A 26,806-nucleotide genomic window follows, 5' to 3' on the forward strand; every position below is an offset into this window, starting at 1 on the left:
TGCCAGTCTAAAACTGCAATGGCGTTATGTCCAAGAAATTGTATTAGATCAATGTGGCGATATTTGCTAGTTATTGTTAGTTTTGCACGTGTTACTTAACGCAACACGAGGTAGCATACACAAGCGGGAATCCTTTTCACGGACGAGAGAGCCAAACGTCCGATCGTGCATCTTCGTGTTTTTTTGTTGTTGTTAATTGTAAATAAATATGGCGGTGTTGATAAAAGGATACTAACGGTCAATTAGGTTAGGTTAGCTACGTTATAAATACTTTAAAACATTGTGGACGGTTGATTTGGTTAGGATAGCTACATTAAAGATACGGAAGAAAAAAACATGTACTTCGGGGAACTTCGTTTTTTGGCCCTCTCGCCTGTGAAAAGAAGGCTACCCTGCACAAGCCGAAGCACGGAGGACTTGGCACGCGGCGCGCTCTTCAAGGCCGGAGGTCGCGCGGCCGATACGGACCCCTAAACGGCGCGCGGCGGGCAGCTGGACCTTGGAGCCCCTGCCAGGGGCTGCCCCCACCCCCATGTGGACGCCCGGGACGGACTGTGGTTCCCGGAACAGCAGTGCGCCGTCCCCCCGCCCTGGAGCCGCGCCACGGGCCGAAATAGCCGCGGCCTCGCGCGCTGTCGCCTCCGACCCCTTCCAGCGCGGCGCGTCGTCACCGCCGTGTCCGTACAGGGCGGCTGCATGTTGGATGCATTCGGCCAGTAAAACTGAAATGACATCCGTTTCCGTGTCAGCGTTTCTTTAAAATGGTGAAAAGCACATGAGTGATCATTAAAAGGGGAGACGCACCACAACGCCGAACGTACAATAACGCCGAAAACCATAACGCCGAATGCCAATTTGACTACAACGCCGACAGCTAGAAAACTGCTATGTACCACAACGCCGAAATACATTAACGCCGAAAAATGTCATTGCAAACTGCCACAAAGGTTAGGTAAAGTTAGGTAAGGTTAGGTAAGGTAAGGTTGGGTTAGGTAAGGTTGGGTTAGGTAAGGTAAGGTTAGGTTAGGTTAGGTTAGGTTAGGTTAGGTTAGGTTAGGTTAGGTTAGGTTAGGTTGTGGTACATTTTTCGCCGTTACTGTATTTCGGAACTGTGGTACACAGCATTTTTCTAGCTGTCGGCGTTGCGGTCAATTTGGCATTCGGCGTTATTGTACGTTCGGCGTTGTGGTAACGACCCATTAAAAGGTTATAAAAGTTAACTCAAATAATGTTAATATGGGTGTCGCATGCGAAAAAATGTCATGTGTGAGAATGAAATTACGTTTCTATAAATACAAAATGCCAGTGCCCTGGTTGTGAATACGGCTCTAACGGGGGTGCGTGCCGGGGGAGACTTGTGCGGCATGGCGGGAGGCTACAGGGTCGCGGGTTGGAGTCCCGGCGCAGCTCCGTGTGCGCCAGGCGCGCGGCTCTGCTTCTAGTCGCGGCGTGGTCCGAGGAGGGACGACTAGGGGCGCAGCCGAGCACGACTGCACCGCATTGAAGGGCCAAGTGGAACTCTTGCAGAGCGATCAGATTAAATTTTATTTTATTTTTGTCCCTAACCTAAATTAAAACTAAGTGTGTTGGGGAGGGTTCCGGGTTAGGGAGGGTGACTAAGTGCGTCTCAGGCCGAAGCCCATACGCTCTAATCATGCAGGGTGTTAGCCATGCAGGAGGGGTAGCATGCATCGTGTGCATGTAGGGGGATTGGCCAGCCATGACTAACTTCCCTCACTGACTATACTAGACTAAAACTAGATAAGTTGAGCCCGGGTAAAACCTGCATAGACACAGGGAAAACCCTGGGCTCTGACATGCGGAATGCAAAATTTCATGCATTAATAGCAAGCAGGTTGGTTGCAGGAAACAGAAGGATGGTTCCGGAGGAAGAGTTGGACAGAGCAGAAAGACTACTAAGCAACTGGGTGGGAGCTTGGACATTGCTGTCCGCATTGGTTTGGGTGGCACTGGTTGTTTCGGGGGCGACTTTAGTCGTTTCCCGCCGGGCTGCGTATGTCAGCAGTCGGCACCGACCCTAGGTGTGCCTTAGCGCATCCACAGGGCCAGGGCTATCTGTGTCCTCTCATCTCCATGGCGTCGTCACCCAGGCGGCGCGGTACCACTGGGGGGGGGGGGGGGGGAACTCTGCCTAGTTGGCCGCTCTGGGCTAGCCATTTGGCTCGCTGAAATGGTGGGAAAAAAACTGATAAATTGCATGAAAAAAATACTTTTAGGCCTTAGGGTATTGGTAGGGTCATGAGCCTTCAGAATCCTGTACATTTTTAATTCGTATCCTACACTCCGTTTTTAACTTGTTTGTTTCATTCTGACTGTTTTTAGAAAGTCGTTTAGTGGGAAAAAAAAATGTTTGTGAATCCAAACAAAAAAAATATCCTGGCACGGTTAATATAGAGCTCCAACCTTTGTTTCATTTGCGGCAGCTGGTCTTCTAAATATAACAGTCATTAAGGTTGGGCAACATAAGCCTAGCCAAGAGTTCCTAGTTCGGTACCTTCTTTGAATATATATACTGTATAGAAGTCGCCAGCCCAGGTTAAAATTTCTAATACGGTTTTGAGGTAGTTGGTTAATTCACCGCTGCAATCGCCACCATCGCTAGGGCATCGACTTGTGGTGGTCCCTAGCGGTCTAGTTTCGAACTCTTCAAACACCCCTTCCCCCTCCTGCTGAACGACCTCGAGCTGAAGTGAATGATTGATGAGGGGTGCGGGGAATGACAGCGGGCGACAGTGTTGCGCCCTAACGTGTAAATAACAACTAAGACGATACAGGGCGTTACGGCAGCGCACTGCAGCGGTGAAGTTCCCAAGCTGCTCATCATTTGCTTTTGAAAAACGTAGAGTAAATCCTATCCACTCGCGACTTCTATACAGTATATATATTCAAAGGTACCTTGTAACTTTGTCCGTACTTGCATCATTACTTGTTTACCAATACTATGCTGCTATTCCATAAAGTAAGTTTCGTCTTCCGTTTACATATTATTTTTTTTATATTTTTTAACTGTGACTTCATAACTGACAAGAAGTAAAAAAAAATAGAAATTAATATTCGCTAATGTTAACACCGTATTATATCAGAGCTGATATAATTTCTCGGCTTAAATTTGCCAAAACACACATGCACGTAACACGCACACACACATAATATCGATGGTATACCCGTCCCAGGCGTTTATTTTTTATCTCTTTGTCTCACTCACCTCGTTGCCGTAGCGCAATTGGCTGTTTCTGACCTCGCCAGGGAAGCCTTCATTTCACAGACGAGAGAGCCACGCCCCAAGTTCCTAGAAGTTCATGCTCGCTTTTTTTTTTTTTCGTTCTATCTCATTGTATAAACCGGTGTGGCATTAAATTTTGCGGTCGATTAGGATAGGTTAGCTACATTATAAATACTTTAAAACATTGTGGATGTTTGGTTATGTTAGGTAAGTATAGCTACATTAAAAATACTGTGAAATCATTTTATGGTTGCTTAGCAAATAACTTTTTTAATATGTAGCTATCCAGGGCTAGGAAAGCGTTTACATGATTTCACAGTACCTATCTCTAATGTAGCTATCCTAACCAAATCAACCGTCCACAATGTTTTAAAGTATTTATAATGTAGCTAACCTAACCTTTTACAATGAACAAAAAAAAAAAAAAAACCGAAGATGCACGATCGGGCGTTTGGCTCTCTCGTCTGTGAGAAGAATGCTTCCCGTTTCTGACCTCGCGAGGTCGGCGCTCGGCGCGCGCGCGCACAAGACCTCGTCCAGGCAAGTCGCTGCCACTGAAGTAGTTGTGCGGTTGAGTAGTACAACATCAACAATCATGTTTTAAATACGAACAACACGTTTCTTAAACATAACTTAAATTTAAAAAAAGTAATTTTATTAGCAAACATTATTAGTTCATATTTTATTGAAACAACGGAGTGTCGTATTGAGCACAATTGGAAAATATTATACTTTGGAATATTTTTTTGACAGTGTTGAATGGCTGTCATTTGCACGCGTGTGCACGTGATTTTTTTTTTTTTCAATTGAAACTGAAGTTATGGTTTTCAACACTCATACTTTGCGGACCTGCAGTTTTTAATTTTAGAAACAAAATAATAAAAGCATTTTTTACACAGTGTTCTTGGATGTTTCCGTATTGCAAGATAGTTAATCTTAAACGTATGTGGTGAATATTCCCAGCAACGAACGACCACAAAAAAAAAATGTTTGCCAACATTTAATTTCGAAAATTTAAAGACTTTTATGTTGTTAGGTTGCTTATAAATACCGCACAGCTCGCTGATCTCAAAATAAAATAAGATCGTTATCGTTGTTTGTAGCATTGAGTTGCGACTGTTTTATCTTCCTTGTTTGTGGCCAGAAGCCGACCTTGAAGCTCGGAGGACGACCTTACCCGCGCGAGCGTGACGGACACGGACCTCGGCTCTGTTTTCTTAAGTGTAGTGTTGTGTTGTTGTTGGTGTTGTTGTAGAAGGAGGGGGGGGGGGAGGAGGTAGGCGCCTGACGTCGCGCCAGAGTGAGAATCCACTCCGAGCTGGATGCCACCTAGTTGCCCCCACTGTTAAAATAATACAGGATTGAGCAAAAGTGAGTGTCGGTTATGAAGGGCTATTAAAAATAAACGAAGCAACTTACAGAAATGTATTTTATTGGAATCGCGGTATACTTCACCATTTTTCTTTTATCAAGTTCGTAAGATCGCATCAGGAAAACGGCTGCCACCAGCAGTGATACGCATTGATGAAGGCGATTTTCGGAACTCTTGGACCGCTTTTTAGGCAAATTTCTAGTGCAGCGGTGTTTTCCTCCCGAATCCGCATCTTCAGTTCTTCCAAGGTGTGAGGACGATGCTTGAAAACCTGTTCCTTGAGGTCACACACGCTGCAATCCGGTGAGCTTGCGGGGGGTCCATACCACAACGCCGAACGTACAATAACGCCGAATACCATAACGCCGAATGCCAAATTGACCGCAACGCCGACAGCTAGAAAACTGCTTTGTACCACAACGCCGAAACACAGTAACGCCGAAACACAGTAACGCCGAAAAATTTTGCTGCGGGAGGGGGGGGGGGGCACAGGAGCAAATTGAAAAACAACTGAATGAATTTATGTGCTAACCTCACCTAACGTAACCTTTGTGGCAGTCCTGCAATGACATTTTTCGGCGTTAATGTATTTCGGCGTTGTGGTAATTCGGCTTTGTGGTACACAGCAGTTTTCTAGCTGTCGGCGTTGTAGTCAATTTGGCATTCGGCGTTGTGGTACGTCCCCGGAATCCTTCCCCCCCCCCCCTTTCACTCCTCTCCAGATACGTGGTGCGCAGGGAACATCAGGCAACACGAACCAACGCCGTTTACAGAGCACGAATGTTGCAAGACGTCACCTACCCTACTCCCATAAATTGTAAAACAGTTGAAAATATCTCCGCCTATGCTTATTTCTAAAAATCATAAATCATTAAACATATTTAAATTGTTAATAATTTAATTTTTAAAAAGTTTCTTTTCTTTCGCTCCGCGAAGTTTAACAAATTATAACCTGATGTAAACAATAAAAACAACATTTTTACCTTACGTATACGTCTTTAAAAGTGTATTGGAACACTTGACGGCAAATGCGAAGTCGAAAACACAAGCCGAAACGCAAGCAGTTCGAAGTTGGCCGATACTTTTATTCTTAGAAACACGTTTGTTATTGAACTTTATTCGTCTTGCGTTCTTGCGTAGTTTATTAACCTAGCCCAAATACGGGAATGACGTATTTTCTTACAGTTTGCAAGTGGACAGTCTCCCCCCCCCCCCCCCAATTCCTTTTGGAACTAAGAAGTCCCTCACTGGCACAATCGTTACTGTTAAACATGGTTGATAAACGTAAACGTTATGTATGGAAATCTTTCTCTATATTTTAAAGTTTTCTGCTTATTGCATGCATATAAGGCAACATATGTGTAGTGTAACACATACAAACACACTATCCAGAAATGAAGTGTAGGGCCCTGTATGTCAGTAATGTAACGGAGATAATAATGTTAATTATTAGTCGCGGACTATGAGGAACTTGCCGCAGTTAGTAGTTATTGTGAACCCATGTTGTTGACTGCCTTGGGTCGGCACGCAGGTGCCCCGTGCCACGTCCTTCCGGGGGAAGCGGTCAGCCGCGGAGCTTCCGGGGTCGCCTCGTCCGCTCCTCCCACTTCCGGTCCACACCAGTCCCCGCGCGCGTCAGATACACTCGCAGCCTCGAGGTCCATGCTGTGTCAGATACACTCGCAGCCTCGAGGTCCATGCTGTGTCAGATACACTCGCAGCCTCGAGGTCCATGCTGCGTCAGATACACTCGCAGCCTCGAGGTCCATGCTGTGTCAGATACACTCGCAGCCTCGAGGTCCATGCTGTGTCAGATACACTCGCAGCCTCGAGGTCCATGCTGTGTCAGATACACTCGCAGCCTCGAGGTCCATGCTGTGTCAGATACACTCGCAGCCTCGAGGTCCATGCTGTGTCAGATACACTCGCAGCCTCGAGGTCCATGCTGTGTCAGATACACTCGCAGCCTCGAGGTCCATGCTGTGTCAGATACACTCGCAGCCTCGAGGTCCATGCTGTGTCAGATACACTCGCAGCCTCGAGGTCCATGCTGTGTCAGATACACTCGCAGCCTCGAGGTCCATGCTGTGTCAGATACACTCGCAGCCTCGAGGTCCATGCTGCGTCAGATACACTCGCAGCCTCGAGGTCCATGCTGCGTCAGATACACTCGCAGCCTCGAGGTCCATGCTGTGTCAGATACACTCGCAGCCTCGAGGTCCATGCTGTGTCAGATACACTCGCAGCCTCGAGGTCCATGCTGTGTCAGATACACTCGCAGCCTCGAGGTCCATGCTGTGTCAGATACACTCGCAGCCTCGAGGTCCATGCTGTGTCAGATACACTCGCAGCCTCGAGGTCCATGCTGCGTCAGATACACTCGCAGCCTCGAGGTCCATGCTGTGTCAGATACACTCGCAGCCTCGAGGTCCATGCTGCGTCAGATACACTCGCAGCCTCGAGGTCCATGCTGTGTCGGATACACTCGCAGCCTCGAGGTCCATGCTGTGTCAGATACACTCGCAGCCTCGAGGTCCATGCTGTGTCAGATACACTCGCAGCCTCGAGGTCCATGCTGTGTCAGATACACTCGCAGCCTCGAGGTCCATGCTGCGTCAGATACACTCGCAGCCTGTCCATGCTGTGTCAGATACACTCGCAGCCTCAAGGTCCATGCTGTGTCAGATACACTCGCAGCCTCGAGGTCCATGCTGTGTCAGATACACTCGCAGCCTCGAGGTCCATGCTGTGTCAGATACACTCGCAGCCTCGAGGTCCATGCTGTGTCAGATACACTCGCAGCCTCGAGGTCCATGCTGTGTCGGATACACTCGCAGCCTGTCCATGCTGTGTCGGATACACTCGCAGCCTCGAGGTCCATGCTGTGTCAGATACACTCGCAGCCTCGAGGTCCATGCTGTGTCAGATACACTCGCAGCCTCGAGGTCCATGCTGTGTCAGATACACTCGCAGCCTCGAGGTCCATGCTGTGTCAGATACACTCGCAGCCTCGAGGTCCATGCTGCGTCAGATACACTCGCAGCCTCGAGGTCCATGCTGTGTCAGATACACTCGCAGCCTCGAGGTCCATGCTGTGTCAGATACACTCGCAGCCTCGAGGTCCATGCTGTGTCAGATACACTCGCAGCCTCGAGGTCCATGCTGCGTCAGATACACTCGCAGCCTCGAGGTCCATGCTGCGTCGGATACACTCGCAGCCTCGAGGTCCATGCTGTGTCGGATACACTCGCAGCCTCGAGGTCCATGCTGTGTCAGATACACTCGCAGCCTCGAGGTCCATGCTGTGTCAGATACACTCGCAGCCTCGAGGTCCATGCTGCGTCAGATACACTCGCAGCCTCGAGGTCCATGCTGTGTCAGATACACTCGCAGCCTCGAGGTCCATGCTGTGTCAGATACACTCGCAGCCTCGAGGTCCATGCTGCGTCAGATACACTCGCAGCCTCGAGGTCCATGCTGTGTCAGATACACTCGCAGCCTCGAGGTCAATGCTGTGTCAGATACACTCGCAGCCTCGAGGTCCATGCTGTGTCAGATACACTCGCAGCCTCGAGGTCCATGCTGTGTCAGATACACTCGCAGCCTCGAGGTCCATGCTGTGTCAGATACACTCGCAGCCTCGAGGTCCATGCTGTGTCAGATACACTCGCAGCCTCGAGGTCCATGCTGTGTCAGATACACTCGCAGCCTCGAGGTCCATGCTGCGTCAGATACACTCGCAGCCTCGAGGTCCATGCTGTGTCAGATACACTCGCAGCCTCGAGGTCCATGCTGTGTCAGATACACTCGCAGCCTCGAGGTCCATGCTGTGTCAGATACACTCGCAGCCTCGAGGTCCATGCTGTGTCAGATACACTCGCAGCCTCGAGGTCCATGCTGTGTCAGATACACTCGCAGCCTCGAGGTCCATGCTGCGTCAGATACACTCGCAGCCTCGAGGTCCATGCTGTGTCAGATACACTCGCAGCCTCGAGGTCCATGCTGCGTCAGATACACTCGCAGCCTCGAGGTCCATGCTGCGTCAGATACACTCGCAGCCTCGAGGTCCATGCTGTGTCAGATACACTCGCAGCCTCGAGGTCCATGCTGTGTCAGATACACTCGCAGCCTCGAGGTCCATGCTGTGTCAGATACACTCGCAGCCTCGAGGTCCATGCTGTGTCAGATACACTCGCAGCCTCGAGGTCCATGCTGTGTCAGATACACTCGCAGCCTCGAGGTCCATGCTGTGTCAGATACACTCGCAGCCTCGAGGTCCATGCTGTGTCAGATACACTCGCAGCCTCGAGGTCCATGCTGTGTCGGATACACTCGCAGCCTGTCCATGCTGTGTCGGATACACTCGCAGCCTCGAGGTCCATGCTGTGTCAGATACACTCGCAGCCTCGAGGTCCATGCTGTGTCAGATACACTCGCAGCCTCGAGGTCCATGCTGTGTCAGATACACTCGCAGCCTCGAGGTCCATGCTGTGTCAGATACACTCGCAGCCTCGAGGTCCATGCTGCGTCAGATACACTCGCAGCCTCGAGGTCCATGCTGTGTCAGATACACTCGCAGCCTCGAGGTCCATGCTGTGTCAGATACACTCGCAGCCTCGAGGTCCATGCTGTGTCAGATACACTCGCAGCCTCGAGGTCCATGCTGCGTCAGATACACTCGCAGCCTCGAGGTCCATGCTGTGTCAGATACACTCGCAGCCTCGAGGTCCATGCTGTGTCAGATACACTCGCAGCCTCGAGGTCCATGCTGTGGCGGATACACTCGCAGCCTCGAGGTCCATGCTGTGTCAGATACACTCGCAGCCTCGAGGTCCATGCTGTGTCAGATACACTCGCAGCCTCGAGGTCCATGCTGCGTCAGATACACTCGCAGCCTCGAGGTCCATGCTGTGTCAGATACACTCGCAGCCTCGAGGTCCATGCTGTGTCAGATACACTCGCAGCCTCGAGGTCCATGCTGCGTCAGATACACTCGCAGCCTCGAGGTCCATGCTGTGTCAGATACACTCGCAGCCTCGAGGTCCATGCTGCGTCAGATACACTCGCAGCCTCGAGGTCCATGCTGCGTCAGATACACTCGCAGCCTCGAGGTCCATGCTGTGTCAGATACACTCGCAGCCTCGAGGTCCATGCTGTGTCGGATACACTCGCAGCCTGTCCATGCTGTGTCGGATACACTCGCAGCCTCGAGGTCCATGCTGTGTCAGATACACTCGCAGCCTCGAGGTCCATGCTGTGTCAGATACACTCGCAGCCTCGAGGTCCATGCTGTGTCAGATACACTCGCAGCCTCGAGGTCCATGCTGTGTCGGATACACTCGCAGCCTCGAGGTCCATGCTGTGTCGGATACACTCGCAGCCTCGAGGTCCATGCTGTGTCGGATACACTCGCAGCCTCGAGGTCCATGCTGTGTCAGATACACTCGCAGCCTCGAGGTCCATGCTGCGTCAGATACACTCGCAGCCTCGAGGTCCATGCTGTGTCAGATACACTCGCAGCCTCGAGGTCCATGCTGTGTCAGATACACTCGCAGCCTCGAGGTCCATGCTGTGTCAGATACACTCGCAGCCTCGAGGTCCATGCTGTGTCGGATACACTCGCAGCCTCGAGGTCCATGCTGTGTCGGATACACTCGCAGCCTCGAGGTCCATTCTGTGTCAGATACACTCGCAGCCTCGAGGTCCATGCTGTGTCCGATACACTCGCAGCCTCGAGGTCCATGCTGTGTCGGATACACTCGCAGCCTGTCCATGCTGTGTCGGATACACTCGCAGCCTCGAGGTCCATGCTGTGTCGGATACACTCGCAGCCTCGAGGTCCATGCTGCGTCGGATTCACTCGCAGCCTCGAGGTCCATGCTGCGTCAGATACACTCGCAGCCTCGAGGTCCATGCTGCGTCAGATTCACTCGCAGCCTCGAGGTCCATGCTGTGTCAGATACACTCGCAGCCTCGAGGTCCATGCTGCGTCAGATACACTCGCAGCCTCGAGGTCCATGCTGCGTCAGATACACTCGCAGCCTCGAGGTCCATGCTGCGTCAGATACACTCGCAGCCTCGAGGTCCATGCTGCGTCAGATACACTCGCAGCCTCGAGGTCCATGCTGCGTCAGATACACTCGCAGCCTCGAGGTCCATGCTGCGTCAGATACACTCGCAGCCTCGAGGTCCATGCTGCGTCAGATACACTCGCAGCCTCGAGGTCCATGCTGTGTCAGATACACTCGCAGCCTCGAGGTCCATGCTGCGTCAGATACACTCGCAGCCTCGAGGTCCATGCTGCGTCAGATACACTCGCAGCCTCGAGGTCCATGCTGCGTCAGATACACTCGCAGCCTCGAGGTCCATGCTGCGTCAGATACACTCGCAGCCTCGAGGTCCATGCTGCGTCAGATACACTCGCAGCCTCGAGGTCCATGCTGCGTCAGATACACTCGCAGCCTCGAGGTCCATGCTGCGTCAGATACACTCGCAGCCTCGAGGTCCATGCTGCGTCGGATACACTCGCAGCCTCGAGGTCCATGCTGCGTCGGATACACTCGCAGCCTCGAGGTCCATGCTGTGTCGGATACACTCGCAGCCTCGAGGTCCATGCTGCGTCAGATACACTCGCAGCCTCGAGGTCCATGCTGCGTCAGATACACTCGCAGCCTCGAGGTCCATGCTGCGTCAGATACACTCGCAGCCTCGAGGTCCATGCTGCGTCAGATACACTCGCAGCCTCGAGGTCCATGCTGCGTCAGATACACTCGCAGCCTCGAGGTCCATGCTGCGTCAGATACACTCGCAGCCTCGAGGTCCATGCTGCGTCAGATACACTCGCAGCCTCGAGGTCCATGCTGTGTCAGATACACTCGCAGCCTCGAGGTCCATGCTGCGTCAGATACACTCGCAGCCTCGAGGTCCATGCTGCGTCAGATACACTCGCAGCCTCGAGGTCCATGCTGCGTCAGATACACTCGCAGCCTCGAGGTCCATGCTGCGTCAGATACACTCGCAGCCTCGAGGTCCATGCTGCGTCAGATACACTCGCAGCCTCGAGGTCCATGCTGCGTCAGATACACTCGCAGCCTCGAGGTCCATGCTGCGTCAGATACACTCGCAGCCTCGAGGTCCATGCTGCGTCAGATACACTCGCAGCCTCGAGGTCCATGCTGCGTCAGATACACTCGCAGCCTCGAGGTCCATGCTGCGTCAGATACACTCGCAGCCTCGAGGTCCATGCTGTGTCAGATACACTCGCAGCCTCGAGGTCCATGCTGTGTCAGATACACTCGCAGCCTCGAGGTCCATGCTGCGTCAGATACACTCGCAGCCTCGAGGTCCATGCTGCGTCAGATACACTCGCAGCCTCGAGGTCCATGCTGTGTCAGATACACTCGCAGCCTCGAGGTCCATGCTGCGTCAGATACACTCGCAGCCTCGAGGTCCATGCTGCGTCAGATACACTCGCAGCCTCGAGGTCCATGCTGTGTCAGATACACTCGCAGCCTCGAGGTCCATGCAGTGTCAGATACACTCGCAGCCTCGAGGTCCATGCTGCGTCAGATACACTCGCAGCCTCGAGGTCCATGCTGTGTCGGATACACTCGCAGCCTCGAGGTCCATGCTGCGTCAGATACACTCGCAGCCTCGAGGTCCATGCTGCGTCGGATACACTCGCAGCCTCGAGGTCCATGCTGCGTCGGATACACTCGCAGCCTCGAGGTCCATGCTGCGTCGGATACACTCGCAGCCTCGAGGTCCATGCTGCGTCGGATACACTCGCAGCCTCGAGGTCCATGCTGCGTCGGATACACTCGCAGCCTCGAGGTCCATGCTGCGTCAGATACACTCGCAGCCTCGAGGTCCATGCTGTGTCAGATACACTCGCAGCCTCGAGGTCCATGCTGTGTCAGATACACTCGCAGCCTCGAGGTCCATGCTGTGTCAGATACACTCGCAGCCTCGAGGTCCATGCTGTGTCAGATACACTCGCAGCCTCGAGGTCAATGCTGGGTCAGATACACTCGCAGCCTCGAGGTCCATGCTGGGTCAGATACACTCGCAGCCTCGAGGTTAATGCTGTGTCGGATACACTCGCAGCCTGTCCATGCTGTGTCGGATACACTCGCAGCCTCGAGGTCCATGCTGTGTCGGATACACTCGCAGCCTCGAGGTCCATGCTGTGTCGGATACACTCGCAGCCTCGAGGTCCATGCTGTGTCAGATACACTCGCAGCCTCGAGGTCCATGCTGTGTCAGATACACTCGCAGCCTCGAGGTCCATGCTGCGTCAGATACACTCGCAGCCTCGAGGTCCATGCTGCGTCGGATACACTCGCAGCCTCGAGGTCCATGCTGCGTCAGATACACACGCAGCCTCGAGGTCCATGCTGCGTCAGATACACTCGCAGCCTCGAGGTTCATGCTGCGTCAGCTACACTCGCAGCCTCGAGGTCCATGCTGCGTCAGATACACTCGCAGCCTCGAGGTCCATGCTGCGTCAGATACACTCGCAGCCTCGAGGTCCATGCTGCGTCAGATACACTCGCAGCCTCGAGGTCCATGCTGTGTCAGATACACTCGCAGCCTCGAGGTCCATGCTGCGTCAGATACACTCGCAGCCTCGAGGTTCATGCTGCGTCAGATACACTCGCAGCCTCGAGGTCCATGCTGCGTCAGATACACTCGCAGCCTCGAGGTCCATGCTGCGTCAGATACACTCGCAGCCTCGAGGTCCATGCTGCGTCAGATACACTCGCAGCCTCGAGGTCCATGCTGCGTCAGATACACTCGCAGCCTCGAGGTCCATGCTGCGTCAGATACACTCGCAGCCTCGAGGTCCATGCTGCGTCAGATACACTCGCAGCCTCGAGGTCCATGCTGCGTCAGATACACTCGCAGCCTCGAGGTCCATGCTGCGTCAGATACACTCGCAGCCTCGAGGTCCATGCTGCGTCAGATACACTCGCAGCCTCGAGGTCCATGCTGCGTCAGATACACTCGCAGCCTCGAGGTCCATGCTGCGTCAGATACACTCGCAGCCTCGAGGTCCATGCTGCGTCAGATACACTCGCAGCCTCGAGGTCCATGCTGTGTCAGATACACTCGCAGCCTCGAGGTCCATGCTGCGTCAGATACACTCGCAGCCTCGAGGTCCATGCTGTGTCAGATACACTCGCAGCCTCGAGGTCCATGCTGTGTCAGATACACTCGCAGCCTCGAGGTCCATGCTGCGTCAGATACACTCGCAGCCTCGAGGTCCATGCTGCGTCAGATACACTCGCAGCCTCGAGGTCCATGCTGCGTCAGATACACTCGCAGCCTCGAGGTCCATGCTGTGTCAGATACACTCGCAGCCTCGAGGTCCATGCTGTGTCAGATACACTCGCAGCCTCGAGGTCCATGCTGCGTCAGATACACTCGCAGCCTCGAGGTCCATGCTGTGTCAGATACACTCGCAGCCTCGAGGTCCATGCTGCGTCAGATACACTCGCAGCCTCGAGGTCCATGCTGTGTCAGATACACTCGCAGCCTCGAGGTCCATGCTGCGTCAGATACACTCGCAGCCTCGAGGTCCATGCTGTGTCAGATACACTCGCAGCCTCGAGGTCCATGCTGCGTCAGATACACTCGCAGCCTCGAGGTCCATGCTGCGTCAGATACACTCGCAGCCTCGAGGTCCATGCTGCGTCAGATACACTCGCAGCCTCGAGGTCCATGCTGCGTCAGATACACTCGCAGCCTCGAGGTCCATGCTGCGTCAGATACACTCGCAGCCTCGAGGTCCATGCTGCGTCAGATACACTCGCAGCCTCGAGGTCCATGCTGCGTCAGATACACTCGCAGCCTCGAGGTCCATGCTGCGTCAGATACACTCGCAGCCTCGAGGTCCATGCTGCGTCAGATACACTCGCAGCCTCGAGGTCCATGCTGCGTCAGATACACTCGCAGCCTCGAGGTCCATGCTGCGTCAGATACACTCGCAGCCTCGAGGTCCATGCTGCGTCAGATACACTCGCAGCCTCGAGGTCCATGCTGCGTCAGATACACTCGCAGCCTCGAGGTCCATGCTGCGTCAGATACACTCGCAGCCTCGAGGTCCATGCTGCGTCAGATACACTCGCAGCCTCGAGGTCCATGCTGTGTCAGATACACTCGCAGCCTCGAGGTCCATGCTGCGTCAGATACACTCGCAGCCTCGAGGTCCATGCTGTGTCAGATACACTCGCAGCCTCGAGGTCCATGCTGTGTCAGATACACTCGCAGCCTCGAGGTCCATGCTGCGTCAGATACACTCGCAGCCTCGAGGTCCATGCTGTGTCAGATACACTCGCAGCCTCGAGGTCCATGCTGCGTCAGATACACTCGCAGCCTCGAGGTCCATGCTGTGTCAGATACACTCGCAGCCTCGAGGTCCATGCTGTGTCAGATACACTCGCAGCCTCGAGGTCCATGCTGCGTCAGATACACTCGCAGCCTCGAGGTCCATGCTGCGTCAGATACACTCGCAGCCTCGAGGTCCATGCTGTGTCAGATACACTCGCAGCCTCGAGGTCCATGCTGTGTCAGATACACTCGCAGCCTCGAGGTCCATGCTGTGTCAGATACACTCGCAGCCTCGAGGTCCATGCTGTGTCAGATACACTCGCAGCCTCGAGGTCCATGCTGCGTCAGATACACTCGCAGCCTCGAGGTCCATGCTGCGTCAGATACACTCGCAGCCTCGAGGTCCATGCTGTGTCAGATACACTCGCAGCCTCGAGGTCCATGCTGCGTCAGATACACTCGCAGCCTCGAGGTCCATGCTGCGTCAGATACACTCGCAGCCTCGAGGTCCATGCTGCGTCAGATACACTCGCAGCCTCGAGGTCCATGCTGTGTCAGATACACTCGCAGCCTCGAGGTCCATGCTGTGTCAGATACACTCGCAGCCTCGAGGTCCATGCTGCGTCAGATACACTCGCAGCCTCGAGGTCCATGCTGTGTCAGATACACTCGCAGCCTCGAGGTCCATGCTGTGTCAGATACACTCGCAGCCTCGAGGTCCATGCTGTGTCAGATACACTCGCAGCCTCGAGGTCCATGCTGTGTCAGATACACTCGCAGCCTCGAGGTCCATGCTGTGTCAGATACACTCGCAGCCTCGAGGTCCATGCTGCGTCAGATACACTCGCAGCCTCGAGGTCCATGCTGTGTCAGATACACTCGCAGCCTCGAGGTCCATGCTGTGTCAGATACACTCGCAGCCTCGAGGTCCATGCTGTGTCAGATACACTCGCAGCCTCGAGGTCCATGCTGTGTCAGATACACTCGCAGCCTCGAGGTCCATGCTGTGTCAGATACACTCGCAGCCTCGAGGTCCATGCTGCGTCAGATACACTCGCAGCCTCGAGGTCCATGCTGCGTCAGATACACTCGCAGCCTCGAGGTCCATGCTGTGTCAGATACACTCGCAGCCTCGAGGTCCATGCTGTGTCAGATACACTCGCAGCCTCGAGGTCCATGCTGTGTCAGATACACTCGCAGCCTCGAGGTCCATGCTGCGTCAGATACACTCGCAGCCTCGAGGTCCATGCTGTGTCAGATACACTCGCAGCCTCGAGGTCCATGCTGCGTCAGATACACTCGCAGCCTCGAGGTCCATGCTGTGTCAGATACACTCGCAGCCTCGAGGTCCATGCTGTGTCAGATACACTCGCAGCCTCGAGGTCCATGCTGTGTCAGATACACTCGCAGCCTCGAGGTCCATGCTGTGTCAGATACACTCGCAGCCTCGAGGTCCATGCTGTGTCAGATACACTCGCAGCCTCGAGGTCCATGCTGTGTCAGATACACTCGCAGCCTCGAGGTCCATGCTGCGTCAGATACACTCGCAGCCTCGAGGTCCATGCTGTGTCAGATACACTCGCAGCCTCGAGGTCCATGCTGTGTCAGATACACTCGCAGCCTCGAGGTCCATGCTGTGTCAGATACACTCGCAGCCTCGAGGTCCATGCTGCGTCAGATACACTCGCAGCCTCGAGGTCCATGCGCGTTTTTTCGCCCCAGAAGCGGACCTCGACACGGCCTTCACCACTTCTAGGTTTTCTAATAGCTCAGTAAAAAAAATTGGTTGTCTGTAAAGTCGGTTTACGGACGATAGTTTAACGTGACGTCATAACAAAATATTGATGAAATGATTGCATACTTTTATGAATAAAATTGTATAATTTTTATTGAATTATCACTATTTTGTATGGATACAAAGAAGGAGTGAAATGAAATCTACAATTTAATGGATAAACTTACTTTTATTTGCACTCATTAATTCAAATATGTTTATTACTTTAACGAAGATATTATTTTAACTATAACTTTTATACGTGTTTGCTATTTAACTTGTTCCAATCTGTGTTATTCTGTTAAGGATAGGACGATGATAAGGAAAAGTAGGAAACGAATGGGAGTGTTTCAAGTTTAATGTGCCTCGAAAACGTCAGATCGATGGTTGTTCCAATCGAGTGTAAGAGAGATAGATGCGGCGCCAGCGTACAATGTGCGTAACGGGACACAGCGTAACGGGACAATGTGCGTTACGGGACACTTTTTCGTGCGTGACCTTAAATATACGAATAACACAGGTCACAAATTATCCAGGGTATCTTCGTAATCTGCCGGGTATCTCTGTCAGCGGTGGGAACCCTGCTGAGTCCGTACGAAGGACCAGTGACGTGCGGCCACGAGGAGCCCTGGGTGTAGTTGCGGCGCGGTCTTGCTGGGGTGTCCGTGACACGAGCTGTGTCGGCAAGGGCGAGGCGTGCTGGTGCAGCTAATGCAGCGCCGCCTCTAAGCGCGGTGCTGCCTGCATCTTGTGTTTATGTGACTGTGCCGACGTCGTTTTCGAAACGGCTAAAGAGATTGACACTACAATATTTCTTTTATTTAATTTTAAGTAGCTACAATTTGTGTAATCATGTTGAAAATAGTTATTGATTTGTGCAAATAACTTTATATGTATCATCCATTTTTATGTGAATGGTGTGATTGAAAATGTGAAAAAAAAAGTAGCATGGACTTAAGAGGTTAGAATAATAAGTTTAATTTATTTTTTGCATGTAAACACTGTGAATTAAAATGTCAAAAGGATTATATATATGACTTGTGGGATAATCTTTTATAAGGATAATTTATGTTTGCTTGGAGTTTTTTTTTTAAATTTGTGATTATGATCGCTACCTTGCTATCTTGAATTCTTATCTCGTTATCAATATAATATATACTAATAATTTATCTCTAACTACATTTAATAAGCAAGAAATTTCTCTTCTGTTGCTCTTTAACTCAAATTACACACTTTTTTGTACAGGTATGCATTATTTGATTCAAAAGCTCGTATGTGAACTGTTCTTGCTGGTGGTCCAGCGAGGGTGCAGGGTTGCCAGCTCGTCCCCACAGCGGCAGCGGGGAGAGCAGTGCTTGACGGCGGGTGTTTGTCCGCAGCCTGAGCGAGGGTGCAGGGTTGCCAGCTCGTCTCCACAGCGGCAGCAGGGAGAGCAGTGCTTGACGGCGGGTGTTTGTCCGCAGCCTGAGCGAGGGTGCAGGGTTGCCAGCTCGTCTCCACAGCGGCAGCAGGGTGAGCAGTGCTTGACGGCGGGTGTTTGTCCGCAGCCTGAGCGAGGGTGCAGGGTTGCCAGCTCGTCTCCACAGCGGCAGCAGGGAGAGCAGTGCTTGACGGCGGGTGTTTGTCCGCAGCCTGAGCGAGGGTGCAGGGTTGCCAGCTCGTCCCCACAGCGGCAGCGGGGAGAGCAGTGCTTGACGGCGGGTGTTTGTCCGCAGCCTGAGCGAGGGTGCAGGGTTGCCAGCTCGCCTCCACAGCGGCAGCAAGGAGAGCAGTGCTTGACGGCGGGTGTTTGTCCGCAGCCTGAGCGAGTGTGCAGGGTTGCCAGCTCGTCTCCACAGCGGCAGCAGGGTGAGCAGTGCTTGACGGCGGGTGTTTGTCCGCAGCCTGAGCGAGGGTGCAGGGTTGCCAGCTCGTCTCCACAGCGGCAGCAGTGAGAGCAGTGCTTGACGGCGGGTGTTTGTCCGCAGCCCGAGCGAGGGTGCAGGGTTGCCAGCTCGTCTCCACAGCGGCAGCGGGGAGAGCATTGCTTGACGGCGGGTGTTTGTCCGCAGCCTGAGCGAGTGTGCAGGGTTGCCAGCTCGTCTCCACAGCGGCAGCAGGGAGAGCAGTGCTTGACGGCGGGTGTTTGTCCGCAGCCTGAGCGAGGGTGCAGGGTTGCCAGCTCGTCTCCACAGCGGCAGCAGGGAGAGCAGTGCTTGACGGCGGGTGTTTGTCCGCAGCCTGAGCGAGGGTGCAGGGTTGCCAGCTCGTCTCCACAGCGGCAGCAGGGAGAGCAGTGCTTGACGGCGGGTGTTTGTCCGCAGCCTGAGCGAGGGTGCAGGGTTGCCAGCTCGTCTCCACAGCGGCAGCAGGGAGAGCAGTGCTTGACGGCGGGTGTTTGTCCGCAGCCTGAGCGAGGGTGCAGGGTTGCCAGCTCGTCTCCACAGCGGCAGCAGGGAGAGCAGTGCTTGACGGCGGGTGTTTGTCCGCAGCCTGAGCGAGGGTGCAGGGTTGCCAGCTCGTCTCCACAGCGGCAGCAGGGAGAGCAGTGCTTGACGGCGGGTGTTTGTCCGCAGCCTGAGCGAGGGTGCAGGGTTGCCAGCTCGTCTCCACAGCGGCAGCAGGGAGAGCAGTGCTTGACGGCGGGTGTTTGTCCGCAGCCTGAGCGAGGGTGCAGGGTTGCCAGCTCGTCTCCACAGCGGCAGCAGGGAGAGCAGTGCTTGACGGCGGGTGTTTGTCCGCAGCCTGAGCGAGGGTGCAGGGTTGCCAGCTCGTCTCCACAGCGGCAGCAGGGAGAGCAGTGCTTGACGGCGGGTGTTTGTCCGCAGCCTGAGCGAGGGTGCAGGGTTGCCAGCTCGTCTCCACAGCGGCAGCAGGGAGAGCAGTGCTTGACGGCGGGTGTTTGTCCGCAGCCTGAGCGAGGGTGCAGGGTTGCCAGCTCGTCTCCACAGCGGCAGCAGGGAGAGCAGTGCTTGACGGCGGGTGTTTGTCCGCAGCCTGAGCGAGGGTGCAGGGTTGCCAGCTCGTCTCCACAGCGGCAGCAGGGAGAGCAGTGCTTGACGGCGGGTGTTTGTCCGCAGCCTGAGCGAGGGTGCAGGGTTGCCAGCTCGTCTCCACAGCGGCAGCAGGGAGAGCAGTGCTTGACGGCGGGTGTTTGTCCGCAGCCTGAGCGAGGGTGCAGGGTTGCCAGCTCGTCTCCACAGCGGCAGCAGGGAGAGCAGTGCTTGACGGCGGGTGTTTGTCCGCAGCCTGAGCGAGGGTGCAGGGTTGCCAGCTCGTCTCCACAGCGGCAGCAGGGAGAGCAGTGCTTGACGGCGGGTGTTTGTCCGCAGCCTGAGCGAGGGTGCAGGGTTGCCAGCTCGTCTCCACAGCGGCAGCAGGGAGAGCAGTGCTTGACGGCGGGTGTTTGTCCGCAGCCTGAGCGAGGGTGCAGGGTTGCCAGCTCGTCTCCACAGCGGCAGCAGGGAGAGCAGTGCTTGACGGCGGGTGTTTGTCCGCAGCCTGAGCGAGGGTGCAGGGTTGCCAGCTCGTCTCCACAGCGGCAGCAGGGAGAGCAGTGCTTGACGGCGGGTGTTTGTCCGCAGCCTGAGCGAGGGTGCAGGGTTGCCAGCTCGTCTCCACAGCGGCAGCAGGGAGAGCAGTGCTTGACGGCGGGTGTTTGTCCGCAGCCTGAGCGAGGGTGCAGGGTTGCCAGCTCGTCTCCACAGCGGCAGCAGGGAGAGCAGTGCTTGACGGCGGGTGTTTGTCCGCAGCCTGAGCGAGGGTGCAGGGTTGCCAGCTCGTCTCCACAGCGGCAGCAGGGAGAGCAGTGCTTGACGGCGGGTGTTTGTCCGCAGCCTGAGCGAGGGTGCAGGGTTGCCAGCTCGTCTCCACAGCGGCAGCAGGGAGAGCAGTGCTTGACGGCGGGTGTTTGTCCGCAGCCTGAGCGAATGCTACTTCGCGGGTAAGGGCGCGGCGGTGGCGCTGCCTGCCAGCTCCAGGGACTCGGTGAGCCCGGGTCGGCGGGTCAGCGCCCCTGGCGTCGACATCCAGCACCACCTGCAGTCCATGTTCTACCTGCTGCGGCCCGAGGAGACTCTCAAGATGGTGAGCCTGTCCGCATCATTCACACATCCATCAATACTAGTATTACAGATTTTAATTGTAATCTTTTTTCTAATGGGTTCTGTTGCCACGAAAGTACTACACTCCTATTGAAAATCATAGTTTTGAAGTAATTTACCACAAAAAAATCTAACGTAATTTGAAACAATTTTTTTAAACTCTGAAATGCTTTTCACACCTGGCTACAGGTAACCCCTCTCAAGCTTTGCAGTGGTACGTCTGCTCGCCATCGACTTCAGTATAATGGCCGAGACGGAGCTGTGTCGAATGGACTCGCTGACACACGGAAATGCCCGTCTCGTTTCTCTGTTTGCGAATGGCTTTGTGTCAGACCTCGCTGGTGATCGAACCTCAGCCTCTTTGGTAGTAGTAATCAATTACCTTGGCCCCATGTGTCAGTTTGGAACCTAATTGGTTTGTTTACAGAGATTGTATTCATAGCCTTGTCGTGTTTAACAATGAGAGGTTTCATGTGTAACATCTTAGCTCTCGGTATACGACATTTGGTGGGAGTATACTCGTGAATGCGTCTAAAGTGGAACGGAAGTGTGTAACAACCACGGTGCTGTCGTCTGTGACGGATGGCGCGCTTCAAAGTCCACAAATACAATGGAAACTTTATGGTATTAACGGTTTACTGAATTTTAACCATTTGAGCAGTATTTTAATAAAATTCCTTGTGAAAATCAGTTACAAAGGTGGGGTTAAACTTTTTTTTCAAGTCTTGTTCGCTTTTATCGGATCCGTTTCATTACATAGGCCTATATACCCTAAATTTTCTGTCTGCTAATCAAATGATTTAATCGTCGACGTAGTTGCTGCGGCAGCGAAAACTGGCGGCGTTGCTGAAACTACTTGTGATTTGCGTCCATAAATTTAGTTGAAAATACACAATCAGCGTAGGGGAACTTGCCCCAGTACCGGACGATCCCCAGTTCCGGACAGTAGAAGGTTACAAGTTTCTCCGATAGATAACAGCACTTGACGGCCATAGGCAGGTAGAGTTACACAAAGCCATTGTATAGATAGCGCCACTTGGTCGTATCTCTTGCCGTAGTTGAGTTATTCGTTGGAAAGTGTGGAAGGCTTGTTTGTCATACTACACAGTTAATTTTTGAACCAATTTTTTACCTTCTTTAGGTAAGTAAATTGTGTTTATCATATTTTACTTGAGATTCCACATGTTTAGAGATAAAAAAGCAGTATTGACATTGAGATAATTTTGCATAGGTTTTAGTCATTTGCAATGTTTTGTAAACTCTCGCGTGGCCCCAGTACCGGACAGTGGCTATGTTCCCAGTACCGGACAGAAATAAAATATCGTAAAAAACACATTATAAGTATTGTTTGTTTTCAGGAATATTTTGAACGATGGCAGCAGCCAAAAAAGGAAAATGGGATGAAGATAAAATGAAAAAAGCTTTAGATAGTGTTTTGGCGGGCATTTACAGTATTAGAGAAGCAGCTGGACATTTTTCTGTGCCTAAAAGCACATTAGGAGAGCGTGTCTGTGCAATCAAACAAGGTAATTCTGTTAAACTCTCACCTTCAATGGGTAGATTTCGAAACACATTTAATGACAGTTTAGAAAGTGATCTCGTTGAACATCTTAAACACTTGGACAGTTGTTTCTTGCCAGTTAATAAAAAAGAACTGTTAACCTTGGCATACGGTACGATCTAGATGAGCACTTGAAATTGCCACATCAGTTCAACAAAAAGAAAAAGACTGCAGGAAACAAATTTTATCGTGGATTCATTAAACGCTATCCTGAATTTTCTCTGCGCTGTGCTCAATCCACAAGCCTACAGAGAGCTCATCGTTTTAACCAGGAACAGGTGAACAACGTTTTTTCCAAATTAGAAGAGCTGACAAGAAAGTATTCTTTTCCTCCAAGCAGAATTTTCAACTGCGACGAAACTGGTGTCAGTGTTGTACATTCTAACACATCGATAGTTTTGTCTCTTAAAGGGAAAAAACAAGTTAGCAAGCTCACATCGGGTGAACGTGGAAGGAACATAACTGTGATGCTTAGCATCAATGCTGCAGGGGATCTGTTTATCCCCCCTCTTTTGGGGTTTCCCAGGATTCGAATGAACACAGTATTGACAAAAGATGCACCAAATGGAAGCACATTTGATGCTCAAGAAAGTGGTTGGATCTCAGTATCAGGATTTCTGAAATGGCTGAAGTCATTTGTTGAGAAAGTTCACCCATCAGAACAGAGTCCAGTTCTGTTGGTATTGGATGGTTATAGCACTCACAAAAACCTGCAAGTCATTCTGTATGCCAAGGAACATAATATTCACATGTTGAGTTTACCCCCACATACCACACACAAGCTCCAGCCATTGGATAGAGCAGTCATGAAACCTTTCAAAAATGCATTTAATTCAGCATGTGAGACATGGATGTCCAAGTATGGAAGACAAGGTTTGAAAATCACTGAACAAGATATCTGTGGATTGGTAGGAAATGCTTTCTCAAAAATATGCAGAATGGATTTAGCAAAATCAGGATTCGAATGTACAGGGATCTACCCATTGAATAAAAATATTTTCACTGAGCTAGATTTTCTCCCATCATCGAACATCAGTGTAGGTCCACTGACAGAACCAGAAAAAAGAGTAGGCCATTGTGATGTCTCTGGCCAACATCTTGAAGAGACTAGAGCTTCAACTTCCAACATGCAAGTGGCCATACCACCTCAGCACACACATTTGGTTGACATGGCTGTTCCCTCCACTTCCAAGGCCTTCCAAAATGCCATTGAGAAGATTTCTCCAGTTGCTGACGATTTGAAGAGGAAGATCATTTCAAGGAAAAGGAGAGGAGAAAAAAGTGAAATTTTGACTTCTACACCCAATAAAAAACTGCTGGCAGACAAAGAAAAAACTAAGCGACTGAAAAAACTAAAAGAAGAACAAAAGCAGAAGAAACTGAAAGATAAGGAAGGACAACTATTCAATAAAAAGAATGAAACAAGTGAGGCCAACAGAATGTCTTAAATGAAGTCCAACTCAGAAAATACAATTGCAAAAAAAAAAAAAAGACTTGATTTCAACAGAGAAGTTAAGGAAAAGAACACAACGGATGATAGTTACGAAAAGACTGTGTGTGTTCTTTGTGGAGAGAATTTTGAAGAGGACTGGGTTCAGTGTTGTACCTGCTGTGGTTGGGCTTATGTTGCATGTGCTGACAGTGACCAAATAGCATATTTTGTGTGTGAACACTGCCAACAATTACAAAAAAAATCACTTTGAAGTAAAACTGTTACTTAAAGTTATGTATTTTATGTCTATATGTAATATATGTTGACTTTATATAGTATTTTTGTGTTAAGATTAATGTGTCCGGTACTGGGAACAGGTTTTTGAAATATCTTGATTAGCATGGTATTTGTAATTTTAAAATAACACTGTTAAAAATTTTTTTGATCGGGTTATTTTGGTATAAAATTGTACCTCATATATCCACCTATCGCCAGTAATATAAATTTGTTTCATCCGTGTAAAGGTTTTAAGAAATTGATTTTTTTGCCTTAGGTGTCCGGCACTGGGGCAAGTTCCCCTACATATATTTATCACGCTCGGCATTATTTTAAAGAATTATGCTTTAAATGTCGTGTCTGAGTTTCGTATTACAAGTGTGTTTGCAACACGAGAACACATGAATTCGCTCATTACCGAGGTCACATGTTCACACATCACTGGCGAGTGCTGGAAGACCCGTTTACATTGGTTTTTAAATGGAACATTTAGCTAAGAACGTCGCCAATCAGTCTATTAACACCATGATATTGCTTGTTCGGCACGTTTATAGAGGCGGTGCCTTGCAAATGAGAAAGTGCGGAACTTGTTAGAGCTTTCTTTTGTATTCCCATTCGGAGATTTATTACAGCTCTCCACTTTACTTAAATTAAAAAGTCCTACCTCATTCGTGGCCTTGATTCGCGCTGATCAGCTTACATGTTATGTACTTGTCTCTGAACGATTCTCGCGATGTGAGTGACGCTGAAAGTCAAAGGTGACATGGCCAGTCAAATGGCCATGTTGTACCTCACAAATGATTGTTAGTTTCCTGAACAAGTTGTTCCGGGCCGAAGCCCGGCCGAGCCTCACCCCCTCCTCCTCCAGGGACTGAACCCGTCAGGGTACACCAGGAGCACTACTCTGTCTGTTCGTCCAGATGTCAGCCGGTGGTTTGCTGGCCTCAGTTGTACCATGTGCCAATATTAGAATGGTGTGTACCATTCTTTCGCCTCAACCAGAAACAACTTATCCATTCTGTTTTAGCCGCAGTGCCTGCAGCCAGAATATAGCTTTGTCAGATTTAATCATTTTGCATCCATGCATAAAATACACGACGGCTGATGTTAAAACACTACGATCATTCCTTGTGGGATCTCTTGCATGCCATTGCTCCGGGACGGTTGCCTGTACCCGGGGCAACGAACATGCAAGGGCATTGATCCCACAGCCTTTCTGGGTGTTCTCGATCGTTTCCTTCTGCGTCTTGTCCTTTGCCTTTCCTTTCCTTTCCTTCCTGCTGAGTCTTCAGCCCCTTTCCTTCTCCTGCTTTCTTGTTCCTTGCCTTGCTTTCTTGTTCCATCTTCTGCTGTCATTTCATTCTGATAAAATTTGGTCCTTTTGAATAAAATTTCCTTATGATGTGCATCCGAAAAAATATCACAAGTCTTTTGATAAAACATCCAATATTTTCGTTTCACTCTAAAATTTTCATTAAAATTATTGGTCCTGGATATAGTCTCTCTTACGTCCCTCCATAAAATTTTCTTCTTTCTCCTCCTCCTATCGATTGTCACGTCCTTGTTCGTGATTTGAGGTAAGCTGGTCTGCCGAATGACATTACAACCTTTTAACCAGATGATATCCATTAAAAGGTTTTTTAGTTGAAGTTAGTTTCAAGTTTCGTGGACAGTTGTAACGGGGCGCGGAACTCTGTGCTCGACCGTCGGGCGTATAGCAGGACCCGGACCACGCCGAGCTCGGGGTCGTGTCTGGGCCCGTGCGACGTGTTCAGGCTGGCCAGGCTCCAGTCGCGACGTGGCTGCCGGCATGCGGACTCCTCCACACAGAGGCGGCGGGCCGCGCTAGCACCTGGTGAGAGTGGCTGGCGAGGGTCGTGACCACAGGCGCGTGACGTCAGGAGTAGTCCTCCGCTCTACCCTTTGTTGCAGTCGGCTGTGACACGCCCGTAACCTTGGAACTAACCAACCAGCCTCGTCAGGGGCGTATATGTGTGAGGCGGTACTAGCTGGTGCTTCTAGCGCGTTGTCTCCTCTGGACTGGCGCGCAGTCTTCTCCCAGTGCACATGAGCGGTGACCGTAACATTATACGGCCAAGAAATGATGATAAAGGTGTAATGCAAGTCCCTTAAATGCTTTCCAGAATCTGTACTGGTTGTTTTACGCGTAACAATTACTCTGAAAACATGCGTATTAGCCATTTTAACTCTTCTAAAAATACAGTTTAAAAACTTAATCGGGAATCAGAAGTACTTTTCGGCTCTCAGCGAACTCTTAAATGCTTTTCGTAAGCAAACCCCACTCGGATATCTAGGGTAGTTTTTAAATCGCGTTGTTTTTCCTGAAGCTCTGTACACCGTATGCGTGTTTGGGTAGGCGGAGCCCTTCAAAATTCTGGAAAGTCAATTTTAACCTATTTCTAAATTGTCGTATCGATTTGAAACTTTGCAAGTATGCGTAATCCGGATGATCCTCGTCACCAGGTGTAATGTGTGGGACTCGTTAAAACAAAAATATTTTATCTTAAATTTTTTTTACTCATTTATATTTTTTATTTTCTGAATTTTACAATGAAAAAAATAGTGAAAAAATTCAATGGTGTATGTTAAAAAATCTGCACTAAATCAGAACTCCCCACTGCATTAATAATTTAAAGGAAGTTTCTTTAAATTAAAACAAAAGAGTTCCAACTCGAGAGGTTCACTGGTAGCCATTGAAGAGTGCCACTATCC

The 26,806-nt window shown here is 51.3% G+C and overlaps 1 protein-coding gene across 2 annotated transcripts in view; it reads left to right on the forward strand.

Moving 5' to 3' along the window:
* LOC134530101 (protein phosphatase Slingshot) overlaps window positions 1-26,806 on the forward strand; it is a 219,616-nt gene that overhangs the window by 148,241 nt on the left and 44,569 nt on the right. For both annotated transcript variants that reach the window (XM_063364697.1, XM_063364696.1), the window contains exon 3: window positions 20,622-20,787. In XM_063364697.1, the coding sequence (XP_063220767.1) occupies window positions 20,622-20,787 (166 nt within the window). The remainder of the gene's footprint in view (window positions 1-20,621; window positions 20,788-26,806) is intronic.

Source organism: Bacillus rossius, chromosome 3 (assembly GCF_032445375.1).
Source record: "Bacillus rossius redtenbacheri isolate Brsri chromosome 3, Brsri_v3, whole genome shotgun sequence".
NCBI lineage: Eukaryota > Metazoa > Arthropoda > Insecta > Phasmatodea > Bacillidae > Bacillus > Bacillus rossius.